The sequence below is a fragment of the Choloepus didactylus genome, chromosome 4, assembly GCF_015220235.1.
Source record: "Choloepus didactylus isolate mChoDid1 chromosome 4, mChoDid1.pri, whole genome shotgun sequence".
Classification (NCBI taxonomy): domain Eukaryota; kingdom Metazoa; phylum Chordata; class Mammalia; order Pilosa; family Megalonychidae; genus Choloepus; species Choloepus didactylus.
The window spans coordinates 106,046,629-106,068,560 of record NC_051310.1 but is presented as its reverse complement, the minus strand read 5'-3'; the positions used below and the strand labels follow the sequence as shown (position 1 = coordinate 106,068,560).

General features: G+C 46.0%; 1 protein-coding gene across 2 annotated transcripts in view; it reads right to left on the bottom strand.

Annotated features, from left to right (window-relative positions):
* Positions 1-21,932, bottom strand: part of CELF6 (CUGBP Elav-like family member 6) — a 28,053-nt gene that overhangs the window by 2,597 nt on the left and 3,524 nt on the right. For both annotated transcript variants that reach the window (XM_037833504.1, XM_037833503.1), the window contains exons 2-8: positions 21,269-21,351; positions 12,949-12,997; positions 1,033-1,161; positions 843-922; positions 529-672; positions 290-422; positions 37-186 (exon numbers count right to left, since the gene is read on the bottom strand). In XM_037833504.1, the coding sequence (XP_037689432.1) occupies positions 37-186; positions 290-422; positions 529-672; positions 843-922; positions 1,033-1,161; positions 12,949-12,997; positions 21,269-21,351 (768 nt within the window). The remainder of the gene's footprint in view (positions 1-36; positions 187-289; positions 423-528; positions 673-842; positions 923-1,032; positions 1,162-12,948; positions 12,998-21,268; positions 21,352-21,932) is intronic.

The following is a 21,932-nucleotide window of genomic DNA, read 5'->3' as shown; positions in this document are numbered from 1 at the left end:
ATTTCCGGGAGATTTGGGTGGAGCGAAGGGGCCCACCTGGGTAAGGGGAGAGCCCGTTATTGTAGAGAGTGTCGGAGCCCGGCTGCCCGTTGGTCTGGGGAGTAAGGGGGCCGAATCCATTGACCCCGATGGGCGCCGGAAGAGCGGGAAGAGAGCCAGGGCCGCCGCTGGGCGGGGAACTGGCGGCTGAAGATGGAGGGAAGAGTCAGGCCGTGGCTCCACTCTGCAGCCCCAGCCCCACGGGGCCTCTTCCCATCCGCGCCCCGACACCCACCCCCCTGCGTAGTACCTGCGGCGGGCAAGAGCGGCGCTGCCACCAGGCTGAAGGCCGCCACGTGCTGCATCTGTGCCGCCACTGCGGCCACCGGGCCTAGGCCCAGACCCTGCGCCGCCGCCAGTAGGGCGGCCTGATGCTGCAGGATCTTTGGGAAAGAGGAGGGCGGGTGTGGCGGGCCCGGCGGCGCGCAGCTGCCGCGGTCCCCCAGCCTGGTCCACCCACCTGCCTGCCCGCGGAGGCCGAGCACCTACCGCCGTAGCGTAGGCGCCGCAAGCTCCGAGCGGCAGCGGCGCCGGGTGGAAGGCGCCCAGCTGGCCGGCCATCTGCTGCATCCGCCGCAGCGCGCGCTCCCGGTCCGTGTCCGCCAGCTTGACCACAAGACTGGATGAGGCGCCCTGGGCAGGGCAGGGGAAGCCGCGGTGACCGGTCCCGATCCTGGCTCTGGCCCCGGGCGGAGCACCTTGCGCATCAGGCCCTTTCCTCGGGCAACCGAGTGCTCGTGGAGAGGAGGAGCCCGTCCCCGCCCCACTGGCCTCACCCGCAGCCCCCAGGTGCGCGCCCTCACCGCCATGGTCCGGCTGCCGTGCAGGCCCTGGATGGCTGCCTGAGCTTCCCCTTGGCTCCCGAACTTCACAAAGGCACAGCCTGGGGCAGGATAAAGGGATCAAGGTGGCTCGGGTCACAGGTGCCAAAGGATCGTGTGGCCCAGAGTGAGACAGGGTCACCAGAAAATCCCATGGACAAGTGCAGGTCACCTTTACTGGTGCCATCTGGGCTCCGCAGGACGGTGCACTCCTCAATATGGCCGAAGGGCTGGAACAGGCGGCGGACATCCTCCTCACCCTGCTGCTTGCCCAGCATCCCCACAAACAGTTTTCGGTCCTCTGGGGACAAGGCAAGGAGTGACCTGGAGATCCCAAGTCCTCCTGGACTCTACAGAGTAGCCTGAGGAGCTTAGGAAGGTAGCTCACCACAGTCTGGTTCTGGGAAGGGGAGTGCAGAGGGAACAGGCCCTGGGGCTACAGGATTGGGGTTTTTTGAGGAGTGAGATGACCTACAGACATATCTGGAGGAAAAGAGCTCAGCCCAAATGTTCCATCTGGGTCCTGGAAAAACCCAGAAAGCCTCATGGCTGCTCTTACAGGGCATGATTCAGTCTTGATATCTTTTGGTGGACAGAGCCCTATCTGCATCATTTTACATCTTTGACTTTTCTGTTCTGAGGGTTTGGGAAAATGCTATTCTGGACCATCAGCTGCTTTAAGGGAGAGGAGGCTTAGAGAAGGCCTTTGTATTCAGATTGAGTCCAGAGAAGAGCTGATGGCAGTGGCAAGAATCAGTGCCCCTTCCTGCTCAAATCAAGGAGGGTTCTGGATAACAAAATGAAACAAAACAAACAACAACAAAAACAGCATGGAAAACAGTTCTCTCATCCCATTGCCTCATCCCCAGTCTCTGAACACTGGAATGTTGAGTCTCCATCCCCAGTACCAAACCGAACCTGGGTGTGCCTCCCAAAGACCTAAAGAGGGCAGGAGGTCTGGGTTCCTGAGCCTTGAATATTAACATTTTCCTCATCAGATTTTCTCAGCCCCTGACCCCTTTCCTTAATCCCCACTTCCCTCATCCCATTCCCTCACTGAGCCTCCAGGCCCCTTGTTGAGCCCTATTGCCTTCTCTCTAACCTTCCCTGTTCTCCTGCCGTGATCCCCATCCTGGTGTTCATGCTATGGGAGAACAAGTTCTGCTTTCAGACCTGGATGGCCACCTGAGAACAAGTCTGATCCCTCTCCATGTCTACCCTTCTGAAAGGAGTGACAGAGATGTCAGGAAAGGGCTGCAAGCTGGGCCTGTGGTCCCTTGGGAAACTTGGCTAAGGTCAGAAACCAGGGTTTAGCTGCACGTCCACCAAGCCAGATTCCGGAGCACACTCCAGGAGCCTGAGACAGCGGTCGCAGCTCACAGGATCTACTATTAAAGTCTGACTCCTCCCTGCCCCAAAGAAAGTCTGAATTTGGGATGGGACTTGACCCTGTAGTAATGTGGGCATGGGAGGATGGATACAAGTTGGGAGAGAAGGGATGGGTGGGGATCTGGCTTCAGGCTTCACCTTCAAGATCCTGGATTCCCGGGAAGCCCATCCCAAACTCCTTTACCGCTTGACAAGCTTGTCTGACAAGCTTGAGGTGGGGGGCAAGGGTTCCTTGGATCCTGAGTGCTGGAGAGACAAGGCTGGTGAGAGACATAGGGTCTGAAGCCTAAGTGACAATGCACAGAAAGAACAGATTGACTGAAGTTAGCAGTGGAGGGCATCTCCAACAAGGCTACGTGTGTGTGCACATTTCACCTGGATGGTGTGGGGCTCAGCCTCGGCTGCCCTGGGTATCCTGAGGTTTCCTGTCTGTTGCTGTTGTGCCTGTGTGGAGGGCGAGGGCTGCAGTTCTTATGGGGCAGGCAGAGCGGGTTTCAGCAGAATCCTGCCCTCTGTCCAGAAGAGTACTGCCCAGCGATCCTGAGGGGGAGAGGATGGATAACGTACTTGTGGCCGGAATTCTGGAGGACGTGTGGACTTTCTGTGGTGAGAATACACACAGTGGGTGCACTTCGCTTCTGGGAGTGTTATCCGCAGAATAGTGCTCTTAGACTAGATCACGTTTTCCCAACCTTTTTAAAAAGCCGTGGAATCCTTTGTTCTATAAAAAATATTAGGATGAAGCCTAAAATGTAAGAGAGAAAAGCAGAACTGCTCTGAGTAAAGCCAGAAATGGAGGGGAGGGGGAGCCTAGAGTCCCTCCTGCTTGACCTTCCTCCGGTAGAGGCTCCTCCCCCTCTGAGGGGGGCTCCAAGGAAAGCCCTTTGAAAAGCACTAGCGGAGAAGATGGAAAACAAAGTTCCAGGTGGTGAAAGAAGAGGGATATGAGAACCTCCCATTCAAGAAACCAAGAAGACAGGAAAGGCCTTTCCTGAATTTCTTGACCACTCTGATGTTGGTGGCTTTGCCTTGACATTGGAGGATATTCCCCATCTTGGTCAGGGAATCAAGTCCCACAAGACTCTATTATGGTTCTGAGCTATGACACTAAAGTATACCATGTGGTAGGAGTCCCAGGAGGGACTGAAGAGTATGAGATCCTAGGGCCTCCAGAGTCCCAAGGCATAAAGGGAGTTTCAAGATGACCTCATTTATTCTGCAGCTGGGTCATTGGGTAGGGTCTGCAAGGTGGCGATGGCACCCCAGCTAGATGTCATGCCACATGGATCCACATCCAGATGGCCCTAGGTGGGAAGAGAGATGTCACAGGCTGACAAGACAAGAAAGAGGATTGTGTGGATGGAGGTGATCTTATCCTTCATCTGTTCTTCCTCTTGTTGCTCTTTTCTGTTGCTGCTGATAAGCTCAAGCCTACGTCACAGTCCATGAAATCCTCTGATCCTTCTTTCCCAGTGAGTGTTTTCCAACTGAGTTAAGAATTTCCATTCCTACGTCAGGGTACTTACCCTATGGTTCTGGACTACTGGTGTGTAATAATTTCAAATGGAAAAAGAGTATTCACTCTGGGCTGGGCTCAGATCCTGTTATCCTCGTTGCCACTATAGGGACCTTGATGGTATTAGACAGGAGTTGAGCTGGGTCACAGTGACTATGGGCCTCAGGTGACCTAGAAATGGTAGAGTAGTTTTCTAAAGACACCTGGTCAAAGAGAAGTACAGGATGGACCCCTGAAAGGCTGATCAATGCCTCAGAGAGAGATGATGATGGATATAGCCCTGATAATTTTATTTCCTCTAACTCAAATCTTTATTGCTCCAGTTTGGTGAAAAAAGAATGCTGCAAAAGTTGGGTCAGGAATGTCTGAATAAAAGCATCTCCTGGATGTTGGGCTGAACTCTAGAAAGATATCAAACAGGGAAGCTTGACCTTTCTGAAGTGGAAGGACTTGGAAGGCAGTATCAGTGTGAAGGAGACATGATTGGAAAGCCACACAGTTGAATGGTATAACTCCATTTTCCCATTGGTAATCAATGTGCACTCCTTGCTCTTCTACCAATGCTTTTTCAGACCCAAACCAAGTGGCTTGGGTCCCAAAGGCCCATCTCCATGAAGGGCTAGCTGCCTTCTGCAGCTGGTCAGACAGGCCAGGGATTCTCATGCAACAAATGATGGGGTTGAGAGCACAGGAGTCACAGCAGAGTCAGTCCACTTTGCCTTCTTTAAGAACAGCACAGGATGCTCTCCAAGGAAGGAGGCTGAATAAAGCTGTAGTTCAAATTAGTCCAAAGGAATTCCTCAGGTGCCCAAGGCATAAAGGGACAATGTAGGGGCAAAGAAGGGGCAAGGGGGCAAGGTCTCAGCCTTAGGGGTGTCAACCACCAAACACATCCTAAAATACTGATCCACCTTTCAGTCCAAATACCAACCGAGGAGGTCCTGCTGGTGACAGAATTTAGGGCAAGGCATCTCTTCCCTGGTGTTTCTAGTGATGCCTGGAGCATAAGGAGCCAAGGAGGGATGGGATAGTGAGTGAAGGAAGTATCCCAGATGAGCAAAGCCTCCTGGCCAGATCTGATGAGTCAAGAAGGACTTTAAAGGAGACTGCAAAAAAGATACTTAGACTGGGAAGCAGAATAGAGATTACACTGTCCCTTGACCCTGGTCTAGGAGAGCCAGGAGGTGAGTGAGAAAGGTATGCCAAGTCTGGGCTTCCCAGTTCCCTTAAGAGAAAAGAACCTCAGCCTCCAGAGATGCATTTTCTTCTGGCAGCTGCTGCACCTGTATCTAAAGGGCAGAGGGTCACACACTACCATGGCCTAAAATGTTATGACTGTCAGCTTTGGTGATGTGCTCTGCCAACCTGAAGGAAAGCACCTCTCATTACCTTTGGAGGTAGAATGCAATCAGGAAGTAAGGAGTTAACTTGAGGATAAAGTCCTAAACAGTACTGTGAAATTATCCAGTCTGGTTTTAGCTGGGAAAATACTTTTTAGAATTAAGTGAGTGTAAGGATCAAAGACAGATATGAGGTGCCAACAGACTATGATAGAACAGTTGTTGATAAGGTCCATGTCTGACTTAGGTCAGAGAATATGTCCTAGTATTTTGAAATTCTTAAAATTCTAGCTCAAAATTTAACTTTAACTCAAAGATTAGTTATTAAACACTGAATAAAGTGGGATCTAAGATCCCCTATGGAATCCTAGAAAGAATTTGGAGAGGATGGTTCATGTAGTTAGAGAGTAATATGTTTATTATTAAAAATTCAGACTGATATTTAACAAAACCCTTGCAAATTCAGGGGGTGTAAATTACTTAAACAAGCATAGGATGGTGACAGGAGGGTTAATGTGATAATAGATAATTGGTTTTTGAGTTAAATCAAATTTCAAGATTAAAGAAAGATGCCTCATGGTGTGTTTTTAAATCCTCTGAGAATGCTTTAAAATTTAAAATTGAAAAAAAAACCTGAAGTGAAAAGAGCATATGGAATACCCACACATCTAAGATCAACTGATTTTGGAGGAGGGTGTCAAGTCCACTCAATGGGGAAAAAAATGTCTCTTCAAATGGTGCTGGAAAAGCTGTGTAAACACATGCAAAAGAATGAAAATGGACCCCTACCTCATACCATATACAAAAATTAACTCAAAATGGATCAAAAGCCTAAATATAAAAGATAAAATGATTAAACTCTTAGAAGAAAACATAGGACCTTGTATTAGGCAATGGATTAAATATCTTTAGGCCCTTATATTAAGCAATGGATTCTTAGACTTTATACCATGAGGACCCCTACCTCATACCATACACAAAAATTAACTCAAAAAGGATCAAAGACCTAAATATAAGAACAAAGCTATAAAATGTCTAGAAGAAAATATAAGGAAATATATTCAGGATCTTGTGTTAAGCAATGGTGTCTTAGACTTCACACCATAAGCCTGAGCAACAAAAGAAAAAAATAGATAACTTGAACTTCATCAAAATAAAAAACTTTTGTGCATCAAAGGATATTACCAAGAAAGTGGAAAAAAAAAAAAAAAACAACCAACAGAATGGAAGAAAATATTTGGAAACTATATATTTGGTAAGGGTGTAATATCCAGAATATATAAAGATGTACTTAGAGATATACAACCCAATATAAAAACTGAGCAAAGGACTTGAAAAGACATTTCTCCAAATAACATGCACAAATAAGATTCTCCAAATAACATGAAAAGATGCTCAATGTCATTAGCCGTTTGGGAAATGCAAATCAAAACCACAATGAGATACCACATCACACCTGCTAGGATGTCTGTTGTTTAAAAAATGAAAAATTAAAAGTGCTGACAGGAAGCAGAGATTGTTGGTGGGAATGTGAAATGGTGCAGCCAATGTGAAAAACAGCTTAGAGGTTTCTCAAAAAGTTAAAGAGAACTACCATATGACCCAGCAGTCCCTCGTCTAGGTATATACCCCAAAAATTGAAAGCAGGGACTTGGACAGATATTTGTATACCAGTGTTCATACCAGCATCATTAGCAATAGGCAAATAGCCAAAAGGTGGAAGCAACCCAAGTGTCCATCAGCAAATGAAAAGTTAAACAAAACATGGTGTATAAATACCATGGAATATTATCCAGCCCTGAAAAGGAATTAAGTTGTCATACATGCTACTACATGGATGAACCTTGAAGACATCATGCTGAGTGAAATAATTCAGACACAAAGGGACAGATATTGTGTGATTCCAACTTATATAAAGTAGCTGGAATATACAAATTCATGGGGACAGAAAGAATACTACAGGTTACAGGGGGAGAGGGATGGGGAGTTAATGCATAAGTGGTGCAGGGTTTTTGTGTGGGGTGCTGGGAAAGTTCTGATAATTGATGGTGGTTAGGGTAGCACATTGTAAATGTGATTAACCCCACTAAATGGTATGCTTGGGAATGGATCAGATGGAAAAGTTCATGTTGTATATATGTTTCCATAACTAAAACAGAGAAAGAGAGATTAAAGAGACAACTAAAGTCAATACATGATCTTGGACTGGATCTAATAATGGAGGAGAAAATGCCCAAAAGGACATTGTTGGGACAATTGAAAAAATTGAAATGTAGACTGTAAGCTTTATATCAATGTTAAATTTCTTGAACGTGATGACTGTACTTAAAATGGTTAAGTAAATGAATATCTTTGTTCTTAGGAAAAGTACAGGGAAACAGTAAATGTTCAAGGAGCATGATATATACAACTTTACTCTCAAATGTTAAGAAAATACATGAATAAATAGAAAGACAGACAGGCAGACAGATGGATGGACAGATAGACAGATGGATTGATAGAATGATATGGTAAACGCGGCAAAATGTCAAAAGTTGGTGGATCTGGGTATCTGAGTGGGGGTATGTTGGAGTTCTCTGTATGGGTTTTGTATTATTTTTGCAGCTGTCCTGTAAGTTTGAAATTATTTCAAAATAAAAAGTTTATTTTAAAAAGAGTGCATGGATTAATTGCTTAACCTATTTCTGTATCTTAGTCATCTTGAACACATAAATATTAATTGAGTAAAAAATATAGTAAAATTGGGGAATGGAACAAGCAGATCAATCACAATTCTGACATGAATTTATTGATTCCATATTGTGATATTTGAAAAAGAGGCAAGAATATACAGGAGTTCTTTGATTTTAAAGATTTTGCCTTAGGACTAAAAAATACCTTTCCTCTAAGATTGATGTACACTTAATATTCGTGTTTCCAAAGTAGACATAATGTAAGTTAGGAAAAATCAATTACAGTCTCCATGCTGAACAACGAATAAAACAGGCTTATGTATTTACCAATGTCGGAGGAATTGGGGATCCCAACTGATGCATATAATTTGAGGATAACATTTTGAAGTACATGAACTCTGAAATTTTGTCCAGACAAACATTTTAATGTTCACATTCAAAAATGCCCAAGGAATGAAGGAAAAGTGTGGTTTTTTTTTTGTTTGTTTTTTTTTGTGAAATTATTATTTTGAATAAATGATCAAAGAGAGATGATGAGGACACTGATGAAGTAAGAATATGATAAATGGTAGAGCGACAAGGTGATTGATGATGGAGATTGCTTGTAAAACAGGGATAGGAGAGTTTGAAAATATTTTGGGTAGGAAGTGTGATTAACTTAATGCAAGTCTTGTTTGAAAACTCTGTTGAAATCTGAACAGAAGTTTTTAGCAAATTTATTTGCAGGGCATCCAGGAAAGGGGAGCTTTTTTTTGAAGGAGGGAATTTGAAATGATGGTGCTGTTCACCCTCCCATATAAGTGTGAACATTGTTGCTTGTTCTGTCTACTGAAAAGAAGTGGACAAGGTCAAGAAGGACACAATGGCTGCATTTGATATTTTAGAAGACAGTACTGTCTAGTAAGATGTGTTTCTTTAAATATCAGGATGGTCAATATTGAGAGATGGGACATTTTTCCTTGGGGCTCTTGGACACTCATTTGGAATCATGGAAGCCCCAGTGCTTGTGGTGTCCATGTGGTTGTTATAGGAGACAGGTAGAGATGGTTTGACTTTTTATGACTTTTACAATTTTTTAGAAATTCACCCTGCCATGAGACTGTAGGATCCTCTTCAATGCACTCTTTGCATCCTTGTTTCTTTTTTTTTTTTAATCATTTTATTGAGATATATTCACATACCACGCAGTCATACAAAACAAATCGCACTTTCGATTGTTCACAGTACCATTACATAGTTGTACATTCATCACGTAAATCAATCCCTGACACCTTCCTTACCACACACACAAAAATAACAAGAATAATAATTAAAGTGAAAAAAGAGCAATTGAAGTAAAAAAGAACACTGGGTACCTTTGTCTGTTTGTTTCCTTCCCCTATTTTTCTACTCATCCATCCATAAACTAGACAAAGTGGAGTGTGGTCCTTATGGCTTTCCCAATCCCATTGTCACCCCTCATAAGCTACATTTTTATACAATTGTCTTCGAGATTCATGGGTTCTGGGTTGTAGTTTGATAGTTTCAGGTATCCACCACCAGCTACCCCAATTCTAGTTTGTTTGTTTTTAACACTATGTATGTTTACTGCAGAAATGGGTGTCTTTAGTATGTGAAGAGAGAATTTCATTTTGGAACATGAGATGCATTTTCTTTTAACAGTATACTACTACTCAACGTATAACTACTACAGGACATACAATACAGGCATGGAGTATCCCATCCTGTAATTTCAAACTTACAGGACAGCTGCAAAAATAATACAAAACCCATACAGAGAACTTCAACATACCCCCACTCAGATACCCAGATCCACCAACTTTTGACATTTTGCCACGTTTGCCATATCATTCTATCAATCCATCTGGAAAGTTATGGGAAGTAGCTGGGATACATTAAAAGGCTGCTGTAACATAGACCTTGAAGGCCTGTTTGCACATCTGGAACTCTGAGAAAAGTGCCACAAAGGCTGTGGGAGACAGCCATGGAAGAAGAGATCCCAGAGCTTTCTCCCAGGCAGATACTGCTGTATTGCAACTATTATTGCATTGTAAGCATTGAATGCGTAAGTGGTACCAATAACTTCTAAAAGGAACATAACATTCAGCATGTTTAACATATAGGTTATTTCAATCAGTCCACAAATCTCATGTCTATTAATTTAAAATAAGAAGAATACTACTCTATTGCATTGGCATTGAAATTCAAGAGGCAGAAGGTAAATTAACTATTTTTGTCAAACAGTTCATGTGTACACTATGGGATACTCCTTTATGGCATAGGGGGAAAATGGTAGTCTTTGGGCCAAAGAAGCAAACCTCATAGGTTTGGTTAGGCTCACACAGTGCTGGTCCACTTAAAAAAAAATTGAATTAGTTGCAAACCATTTAATATAATTAAAATGTAAATTTTTATATGAAATTATCCATTTAGAGTTACCTAACTTGGGTTCCTTTGGCATTTGAATTTGTGATCCTTGCATTCCCCATAAAGGGAAGCCAAGACAAAAATCTAATGATTCATTCTAGAAGAAAATGGGGGAATTTTAGAAAGAGCCTTAGATTATATTTTCATACCAGTATCCTGATCGGATGTGGATGACATTATTATTCAACTGTAAACTAAGGGATTTAATTTTAGGGATAATAAAAATATCCAGACTTGTTGGCTTAAATATATCAGGACAGGTGTGACTGGCCCATTGAAAGTTTACAGAACGTTGTGGGACACAGAGGTAAGACTTGAATGGGGCAAACTGTCCCACATTGGTGTTAAATGTTACATTTCAAAAGCAAAATCCAATATCATTTTTTAAAAGTTGGGTTCCTAAAGCATTAGTTTGTGATAAAAGTCAGCAGAGAGCTGAACTCACTTTGGAAGAGATATATGATAACATTGACGAAAGGTTACATAGTTTGATTAGTCACAAGATTAACATAAATTAATTAGTAGTAAAATACTTATTAATTGTAAAGGCCCAGCTGTTCTGCAAGACTTGGTATATATGCATCCTCTCTCCTAAATAGATAACAGGGAGCATTTGGTGATTCTTTGAGTGGGAACAGGGAGGAATTGAGAGATCTGGCCGTCCAAACCTGCAAGGATTATTCATAGGTACATCTGGAGTGTATGCTCCAAGAGAGCCATCACTCATCAAGAAATATCTATGTAACACATAACTACTAGAATTATGACTTCTACCGACAGGCAGACCTCTTTTCAGCTTATTCTCTTGAACAGCTCTGCATCTGAACAGGTGCATAGGTGGGATGCCAAATACACAAAGTTTGTCAATAATTTGATACCTGCAAAGCTTGTTCACAAAGGGAAAGGGAAACTATAGAATTTAGGCTGATACCACTGATTGGGCTCAGCCAACCAGGACAATGGACTAGGCCAAGTAGAAGCATTATAGACACAGAAGCCTCTGAGGGTCATTCTGCCTGTGTAGCTGTCCTCATGACGACAAGATGTACCCTAGCGTTGTAGACTTAGCTCCCAAGACAGATTCCAACTTGTATCACGTTCTTTTTAAACTCTGGGACATTTGTACTATGCTGTTCCCTCTTCCTCAAACACTTGCTGCCTCTCTCTCCCTCCTCCCTTTTCTCTTTGACTCCTTTCTATTCATCCTTGATGTCTCAGCTTAAATATTACTACCTTTGGGAGCCCACCTTGCCCTCCCATACTAGGTTAGGTGTTCTTTGTTTGTACCCCACAATCCACCCCTAGACTTGCAAAGCACTGATCACACTGACTTGTAAATCTCATTTAGATGTTCGTAGCTCCTCATAGCCCAGGAGCTCCGTAAGGGCAGGTGCCAAGTCTGTCTTCCTCACATCTGTATTCCTAGTGTGGATTAAGTTACTCAGAAGATGTTGATTGGATGGTTGAATAAACTGTAGCCCAGCCCATCTGCTTTTCAGCTAACTCAAGTATTCTCAGCTAGCCTCTCAGCGGTAGGACTTTCTGGTGTTTGTGGATAGAGATTAGGAAATGGCCAGCAATGGCCTTGATGCCTAACAAGGTTTCCCAAGAAGCAGCACTTCTCAAATTAATGTCTGAAAGAATGAACTGGGAAAGGAGGATATGCAGTGTGTGTGTGTGTGTGTGTGTGTGTGTGTGTGTGTAGATTGGAAATATTTCTTCAAGAGAAAGTGGGGATGATAACATCTTGACCATCACAAAATCAAGGTCAGAAAATCTAAAAGGATGAAGGAAGGAAGGGTTTCTTGGAGGAACAACTCCACAGTGGAACCACAAAGCTCCCAGAGCCCCTCATAGGTGTGGACATTGAGCATGAAGTCTGAGAAGATGTGCAGAATTAGTAGGAGTCGATAAATATCTCTGTCAATTGGGTTCAATTATCATCCTCATCTTGGGCAGCTTCTTTTACCTAACAAAGCCATGGCTGATCTTGGGTAAGACAAGGGTCCTAGGGAAAGAGGCAGCAAACTTCAGGGAGGGCTGCAGGCAGATACTCCAGAAAATAGTAAGACCCGAGAATGAGGAAGACACCAAGAGCTGGCCACAGAAACCAGCATTGCCTTTCTCATATGGAAGAGAACACAGGTGGCCAGAACACAGCTGTGGTTGTCAGAAGGTACAGACTCTCTACCCCTCCTATTCTTAAGGAAAACTGGTCTTTCCCCATCAGGAAAAACGGCAGTGAAAAACCCTTCAAAGGCTTTCCATGATTCTCAGCTTAGAGTCAAATTCCTTGACCTTCAGAGTCTATCTTACCAGATTCATATTTTGCTATTAGTATATAGGCAATTACAGTGAAGGAAGGAGTGGCCCTAACCCAGGTTGGATTGGGTTGTCTGGAGTCAGAAGAATCTGGAAAAGAGGAATAACTCCAGCCTGATTCTTCAAACAAGTCTGGAAGTTCCATATGGCAAAACAGGAATGACTTATGTCCAGGGATGAGGAGACAAGGGACCCCTTCATTTTTTACCCTCAGCATCTCCTTAGACCCTTCCTACCTCTTCTGGGTCTGGGGACCCCACTGCCCTCCTCCTGGGATGGTTGAGCTGTCCCTGGTGCTGAGCAACTCTGGGCCTCCTGACCCAGAGAGACTCTAGTGGTAAACCATGAGTAGGACTGAGGCCAGGAGTGGTCCACCATCCCCTACATAGGTGACACCTTAGGATTGTCGACAGGGAAGTTACCTCCTCGGCCCTCACTGGCAGCTGGCTTCACTTGGATCGGACGATTCATCTGAAAGACATCACACCAACACACCCAGTCAGCATCACTGCCTGGCCCTGGGGCCTCAGATTTTCCACCCCTTAATTCTCAGGATCTGCACCCTGGTCCCTTTGAACTCAACTCTCCACCACCCCCACACAGGGTTTATAAATTTTCTCCAAGATCCCTTCCTTAAATGCAGGAATTTAGAAGGTGCTGAAACCTGAAGGGATGGGTGATAGGAAGCCCAGTAGAAAGCACAGGGTGGGATGTGGGGGCTAAAGAGATTCTTCTGCTTTGGGGCCTGGATAGACTCCTGGACTTGCTTAGAGGCTTTGGGTGAGACAAACTGTTTGGGAGAATGGAGTTGGTACTGCAGATTTGTGTTTTGTGACTGACACTGACAGTATAATGCTACATATCATTCAGACTCAGCAATCTGGGAATCAGGCCTAGTCATCTAGCCCAGCTCTGCCATTTAATGGTTGTATGACTTCAAGCCAAATGCACTCAGACTCAACTTTTCAAAACGGTAAACATCCTCTAAGCTTCTGTCACCAGAGTTTCCACATTCACTTCCCTCAGTCCCCTCCCTAGTCTCCACTTCCCCTGAGGAAGCTGGAGTTCCTTAGGGTGTAATCCTCGGCCCTCCCTCATCTCACTCTTTCCATTTTTCCTGAGAGGCTCATCCATGCCCATGGACTCAGCTACTATCTGCACAGGGATGACTCAGAACTCTGCATCTTCAGCCTGTCCCTCTCTCCTGAGCTTCAGACCTGTGTACCCAGCCGCTTGCTAGACATCTTGAGGAAGAAGTCCCACTGGCACCTTCCACTCAACACACCCACAATAGGACTCATCTTTTTTCTCAAACCTGCTCCTCCCAGTCACCCAAAAGCTGTAAATCTGGAAAGCATCTTGACTCCACCCTCCACCCCCTCCACCCCAAAACCAATTTCACCTTCTAATTCAGGGGTTCCCTGATGAGGGGTGAATCAGAATCACCTGGGCATCATATCACACTCTCAAGGTAGGGGATTGTATATTTCAAAAATGCTCCTAGAAGATTTCGATATACACACCCACGTTCCCATCCCCCAACCACCTGAGTGAATGAATGATTGAATCCCCATCTCACCTGACTTTCATGGGTGTTGTGGGGATCACATGAGGTAATGGGGATGCACAAGGTCTTTGTAAATTGCCAAGAGCTGGGTGCGTGGGATGTGAGGAATTATTGTTGGGGGGCAGACAGCTGAGTGCCGGGAGGAAAGAACAGCGGCCTTCCCGTTCGTGGAGGAAGGAGCATTGATGCCCATCTGGCCAAAGGAGGTGATGATCTGACCCCTCCCTTCAGGAAATGCACTGCTCTGCACCAATCAGGGGCCACTCCATCCCCTACCAATGTGCTGGTTGCCGAGACAACAGGCAGCTTCCTGTTACCATAGCCACAAGTGCTACCCAGTAACCATGGTAATGCCCTGGCAGTCACAGCTGAGCAATTTCCTTTGGATCAAATTTGGGGGTGGGAGGGGGAGGACTGATTTTTTTAGAAAAAGGAACAGAAAACAGGCCAAGCCTGAAGCAGCGCGATTCCCCTCCCACCTAGGGCACAGGTTCTCACATGCTCTGACACACCCACCCGCTAGGACTCAGGTTGCAGTCTAGAGGGGATGACAGATCAATCCAAGCATATCAGGGTGAGATGGACAGGTCTGGACTGGCCTGGACCAGGGACCAGGAGGAGAGACCAAGACACAGAGCCATGGAGAGCAGAGACAGAGGGAGAGATGAAGAGACACAGGAAGAGAGAAAAATGCAAAAGAGAGAGTAAGCAACAAACCCAGAAGAGGGCAAGGAAAGAAATACTAGTGGAGACAGGAAGGAATTGAGGGGATGAATCAGGAAGAGAGAAGGAGAGGCAGGGAAGAGCCTGGTTGGGGAGAATGAGAGAGGGGTAGAAGCCTAGGGTAGGGGGCAGTGAGGGTGAGTAAGACCATCATTATTTTATTAGTTCTTAAATAGATCTTGAGAATTTCTCTCTGGAGCCTAGAGTGACGAGCACATGTGACAGCAGCAGTTTCCATGGCAGCTGGGTTTCCTGGGAGATGGAACTCATCAGTGCTCTGGGGAACACCCCTTCCCCCCCCACACCAACTCCACCACCCTTCAATGGAGGGTGGGCATTGGGTGGTCCATGTCCCATGTGGACCTGGCAGGGTCCAGGCCTCAGGGGCTGGGCGCCTAGGCCTTCCACCACTCAGGCATGCCACCAGGATTTCCTAAATTTTGTGAAGAGTCTCAGCCTGGGCCCTTCGGGGTAGACAGCAATAACTCAGATGAGGACCCTGCCATCACGGGCTCACAGAGGGAAACATAAGACCACCATTTCCTGAGAGCCTGCTGTGTGCCCAGCACTTCCTGGGGTACTTTACACACATCGTCTTTAAATCCTTCCAGCCACTCTGCAAGGTAATTCTGTTGTCCCCATATTATAGATGAGAAAGCTGAGGCTCAGGGAAGCATTAAATCACTCATCCAAGGTCACATGGTGGGTAAGTTGTTAGCTGAGATTTGATCCCAGGCCTGTCTGACCCCAAAACCAATAATTTTTGCACTGTGCTGCTCCCATCCATTCTTAAGACATGAACACAAATAATAAGAAAGGGAGGAACCAAGGTCTTAGGAGGAGGCAAGGTAAAGTGCTGTGGGAGAGGTTGCCTACAGCCAGGGTCTGAATCAGGGAGGGCTTCATGGAGGAGGCAGTATTTGATCTGAGCCTTGCAGGACTGAGTAATTTGGCCATTTGGAAATCACTGGAGACATAGGGCCATGGGCTGAGCACTCCAGATGGCTGGAGTACGGACAGGGAACTGAAAGTCTAAAGAAACAAGTGAGCATCTGGCATGCAGTTTGCCAGGGTAGCGCTAATTGCCTACGAGTCATATAGATGTGGTTTTGAAACCTGGCTTCATCACTGGAAAGTTCTCTAAGGCCTCTGACTTAAGTATCCACATTAGTAAATGGAGGACTCAAAAGCCTGTCATGCAGGGTTGTGGTGAAATTGTTAATGGCTGGATCTTAGTAGGTGCTAGAAAGATATGAAACTGAAAGGTAGGCAGGAGCCAGATAAGAGCTGGCTGTGAAAACCATGACAAGAAATTTTGACTTTGTTGTATTTTGAAGGCAATGGGGGTCCAGGGAAGGATTTTACAGTGGTAGCCAGTTTTGGCTTATGAAGGAAATCATGAGCTGTCATTCACTATGCAGAGAAAGGATAATAGGTGAGAGATGCAAGGCAGGAAGCTCAGTGATGTAGGTAAGAGGTGAGGGTGGCCTGGGACAGAGTAGACGGGAATGGACAGATTCAAGTGATGTGTAGAAAAAATCAACTGGACTATAGACACAATTGGATGTGGGGACTGAGGAAGGGGAGGGAATGTTGGCTGATTCCCAGACTTATGGTTTGAGAGTTGATGATGCTGGCAGTTTGGGAGTTTGCAGGTGCAGGGGAAGGCCCCAAGGCAAGAGCTCAAGAGGATAAAGATATAGTGGGGGAAGTGGTGCTCCCTAGGGCTCTGAGTCTTCAGCTCCAACTAGGCAGTGGTTATGGAGGGCACCTGGGATGTAAGTACGCTCTGTGGCAGGGTGGAGAAAGAGAACTGCCCACATGAACTGCCTGGGCAATGCTATCCTGCCTTCTTACTGCCTCAGCCAGCAGAGGAACATGAGAGTGGGGTGAGAAATCAAGGTTCTCTTTTGAGGCAAAGGCCATTGTCTCTTTGGCCAAGAACTCAGGTGAGCTCTCACCCTTGGCTGAGCACCTGTTCACTTGAGAGTTTCCCAGGTAGAGTCCAGGCCCACACCTACGTGGAGGGTAAATCAAGGAAGAGAACATCAGAAAGAGGAAAGAACAGTCAACGGAATGGGTGGGGAGAAGAGAGAGGTTGGAGGTGACACAGGTATGCAGGAAGCCCTGGCTGGCTCTTCTACCCCAGTGACCAAACAGGAAAGCAAGAACCCTCCTCAACTCCCTGCTCGACTTGGCTAAAATGCTCCATCAGTGCTTCCTGCCTTTGGGCTCAGCACTGCTCTCTTCTGTCTCCTCTTTCCTGATGCCAACCATTCCCTCCACTCAGCACTCATACACCCAACCCCTATTCCCCCGTTGGGAAGAGTTTATCAGAGCCTCCCCATGGTGGATTGAATTGTGTACCAGTTTGGACAGTTCTTGGTCTTCGTCTACCCTCTAGTGGGTGTGGCCCTTTGTAAATAAGATCTCTTCAAGATGTTACTTCAGTTAGGGTGAGGAGCCCTTGTATTAGGTTGGGCTTTAATCTGGACTACTGGAGTCCTTTATAGGCAGAGTGAAAGTCAGACAGAAAGGAGGCAGGAGAGGCTGCCATATGCATTGCCATGTAACAGAAAACCAAGGACCAAGGGTTGCCAGCAGCTACTCTCAGAACACCACAGTCTTCTGGAAGAAAGCATTGCTTTCTGACCTCAAAACCATGAGCCAATAAATTCCTATTGTTTAAGCCAACCCAGTGTCAGTGTATGGTATTTGTTTCAGCAGCCAGGAAACTAAAGTGCTCCCCGAAGATGGGACCATTGGTGGGTCTAGGAGCAGTGCCATGGGGTGGGAGGAAGAGTGTAGCAGACAAAAAGCATACTTCTTCAATTCAGCACTTTGTTCTGCCTCACCCTCCAACTCTAATTCAATCCACTACCAAGTCCCACCAGTTCTATATTCTATGTGGATATTCTGAATAGCTCTCAAGTCCATCCTTTCCCCATCCCCAATTCAGGCCAACATCTTCATCATTCACCTACCCTCCATCAACAGGATCCTAAAGGGTCATCTGCTCCAGTGTTGCTTCCTTTCCAACCCATCCTTCCGTTGTAGCCAGAGTGATTTTTAAAACCAGCCCTTTCCTCTTCCCTGCTTAAAACTACCCGTGGTTTTCCACTGCAAGCCTCTGGAAAAGCAACAGTTTCTAAGACTGACATTCAAGTCTTAAATATCTTGCCTCTCCTGCTGTCCAAACTGTATGATACTTTGCGCTCATGCGAGCTCCAGCAGTCTTTGCTGGACACTTTCCCTGCCAATTCTCATACTATCCTCAGAATTCCAGAGGTGATCTTTGCCTTTGAGTTTCTAGAGCCTCAAATATGATGAAATATGACCATGATTCAGCATAGACAGCATCACCTTCCTGAGGGCTTCCCTCCTGACTCTTGGTGCCTCTTTTGCGTGCCCAGATATAAACCCCCAAAGGGATGCAATGAGTTGTTTCTGGCCTGAAGCTCCTTGAGGGCAAAAGCTCAGACTCATTCCTTGGGAGGCTGCTATCACATACAGTGCCTTTGTGTGAATTAAAAAAAATGGCACTCCTCCAACCTAGGGGATGAATTAGAAACAATCTGCCCCTTCCTTGGTGCTGACACAGCCCTGCAATAATGTGCTTGGCCAATGTGCATAGAGCTGGGGGATTCAGCCCCCTTTCATCTTCTGTTCGAAGCTGTTTTGCATAGAGCACAATCTACAAAGCGAAATGCATTGCCCTATTTGGTTATGTCAGTCTCCTTCAGTGTCTGAAGGGATGAATGACCTCGGGAAAGGCAGTCATGCACAGGAAGAAAGACAAGAAAGGGAGCACCTTCTGAATCCCAGAAGGTGGGGATGATAATGGACCTCATGCTCTTCAGGTGAATTCTGGAGCCTATTGTGAGACTGAAAGAAGTGGCTCCAGCTTCACAGGGAAGAGGCAACAGGAGATGGGAGTCAGGTAGGACAGACCACTGAGGTTTGAAGGAAGTCCAGAGTAGGGAGTCAAGCTTTGAGAGGTGACAGAGAGAGGCAGAGCACAGGTGGAGGGGAGCCAAGAGAAAGTCCCAGTCCAGTGGGTTCCATAAAATTTCTCCTAGGGTCCCAGGCTTTCTGTTTGGGGTTAACCCAGCCTTTCCTGGTCCTACAGTAACACTCCTGTCTGACTCTAGGGAGCCCAGATTGAAGTCTTGTCCCTGTTTCTCCAGCAGATGGCAGCTGTGCTTAGGACCCAGTGCCAGCAGAGAACTGGGCACACTCCTCCCTCCATGCTGGTGGGCCTGAGGCCAGGTGACTAAAGCTGCTGCCGCCCCTGGCAGACCCAGAGGAAAGATTGATGGCACAGACATTGCTGGGGCTGGCCAACAGAGCCATTGATTTTCATTTAAGAGAATAATTAAATATTAATTTTCACTTTGTTAAGATGGTGAGGCTGAATCAAGCCAATACTGGCAGGATCAGAGGAAGACAGGCCATGTTAGGGGCCAGCCGATGAAAGGGTAGGAGGGGACAGGTGTATTCAGTCACCATCCCCTCCAGAACCTAAGACCCTTATCTGCCATGAGCTTGGCCCAGATAACAGTGTAGTGGTTAAGTGAATGGGTTCTGGAGCCAGATTACCTAGGCTCAAAGCCCAGATCTCATTAGTAGCTACATGACCTTGGGCAAGTCACTTGATTTCTATGACTCAGTTCCCTCATCTTTTCTCCTCCAAGACTGCTTCCAGGACTCTAGGGCTTCACATTCCTTATCTCAGGCACCCTCAGCTTCATTGAGCTACCAGATACTCCTTACCTGGTGGAGCCCTGTTGCTGCTTAAGAAGAGGTTTTATTCTCCCCAAGCTCATCTTAACTTTTCAGCTTCCCATTTGCCTTCATGATAAAGTTAAAACCCCTCAGCTCGGCATTCAAAGCTTCCTTTTCAACCACTGTCCTCTGTGCTCACGTGGCCCTCCCCTCACCCCAGCACCATTTCACATCAATCCTGTTCCCTCTGTCTCTGCACCTTGACCATGCTGTTTCCCACACTTAGTCATTATGACCCTATGAGTTCAATTTTACAGATGAGGAATCTTAGGCTTAAAGGGGACGACTTGCCCAAGGTCACAGAGCTAGTAAGGGGTGGGGCCTGGATCCACACCAGGTTTATTTGATTTCAGAGCCTAAATACAGAGGTTTAGCAAGGGGGATATGTTAGTATTACTTGGCACTAAGTCCCCAAGAGTGGGGACAAAGTTGCTTTGGTTACTAGCGTTGGTCCTAGGATCTGACATTCCATTTACAGGATTTGCTTCATGAGTTCCAGGCAAAACTCATCCATTGCTGGACAGTTCCAATCCAGCGACCTCTTTACACTGAGCTGAAATCAGTGTGTCCATTGTTTATACCCCACTGATCCTAATCCTGCCTTCTGGGGTCACCCATAGAAAACTAAATCCCTCTTCAGAATATGAAGGCAGTCACCCCTACCCCAAGAGTAATATTATTGAGATCTTACTCTGTGCCAGGCACTGTACGAGCCTTAATTAATTCTCACAATAGCCTAGTGAGCTAGGTACTTATACAACTCTCTCCTTATACATGAGGACATTGAAGCTCAAGAGGCTAAGTGATGTATCCAGAGACAAAAACCTGGCAGAACTGAGATTCTAATTACTGTTCCATGCTAGATTTGTGTCCCCACTCCATCTGGTCATTTTTTTAGTAGAATAATGACCCTTTTAAATATAAGGCTTAGAATTGGAGATAATGCATGCCCATGGCATTTGCATAGTCCTCTTGCTCTAGACATACTATTCCTTGGGCAGGAGAAAATGAGGTGCAGCATGGCTTTCTCTTGTTGAACCCGTGCTAGCTTCAAGGCCCCCAATTGCCTTTTGTCCAATGATTAGTTATTAGCCAAAGCCAGACGTAATGCCATTGGTATATTCCAGCCTACCTGACCACAGACTCAGTCTTTAGCCTGGTGTTTGGGGTGTAGAGAGAAGGTAATATTGATGAGTCAAGGCCCCACAAAAACTATTACAGGAGGAGGACCAGAGGGAACTGCCATCAAGGACTCTGGGACAGGAGAAAATGGGTCCCCTCCAGAACCTAAGACCCTTATCTGCCATGAGTTTCAGCCCAGCAGAAACCCTACCCCATGTATCCACATATATGCTGACACCAGTGACAAATGACACCTGAAGGCAAAATTTTAGCCAGGGTGGACAAATTGAGTTTGGTCTATGACACTGCTGCTCCTCCTAAAAGAAGGGGTGAAACACTTGGTCCAAGGGTCCTGAGCTTGCTTCTTTGAGCCAGAAGACAGAATATAATGAAGAACTTGTAGCTATTCATGGCCAAGTTAAGCCCTCTCTTAGGGAGATGACTCTGCTTCTGGTTCCTGTCCCAGCCCATCCCCCTTGGTATGCATGTAGGCATGGCCCCAGCCTGAGGGGATTCCCACCAACCCCCAACCCTGGTGGACTTACCCCTGGCAGGGTCTTCTGCTCGTGCAGTGCACTCTGGGCCTTGAGAGCAGAGTCCCGGGCGCAGTAGGTGAGGAAGGCACAGCCTGGGGAGGAAGAGGCTGGCTCAGGGGATTTCCTGAAACCCCCAAATATTCTGCCTGGAGAGACCCCATTAAGTTGACAAACTCAAGGCACTCTCCTTTAAACAAGGACACTACTGAGAAGTCTTCTTTGCCTACCTACCTTCTCTGAAGAGAGGGTTTTCATGTGCCTGTGGACCTGTGTCCCAGGCTCTGGATCCCTCTCATTTGCTTCTGGCAAATGTACAGGGAACATGTGTACACACATCTAGTCACATGCTCATAAAATCCTATACCACCACTCCCTCTCTACTCCAGCCTTAAGTCCTGTTGGCTCAAACCTTACTAAGCAGCTTTGCCTTCAACTTTATCTCCAACCTCCCCCTCTCTTTTTGAATTCAGACTCACTGACTCTCCCAGGAACAGCCTCAATTCCTTCTCTATCCACAAAACACCTGATTTGGCTTACATCCCTCATCAGATAAGAGGAGGCAGAAGAAGAGGTAGAGAGTTAGGGGCCAAGCCCAGGACCCCACAGCAACTTCCCAATACCTCCATCCTCCAAGTTTGAAGACAGGAGATGTATTAATTTGAATCTTGAAAGA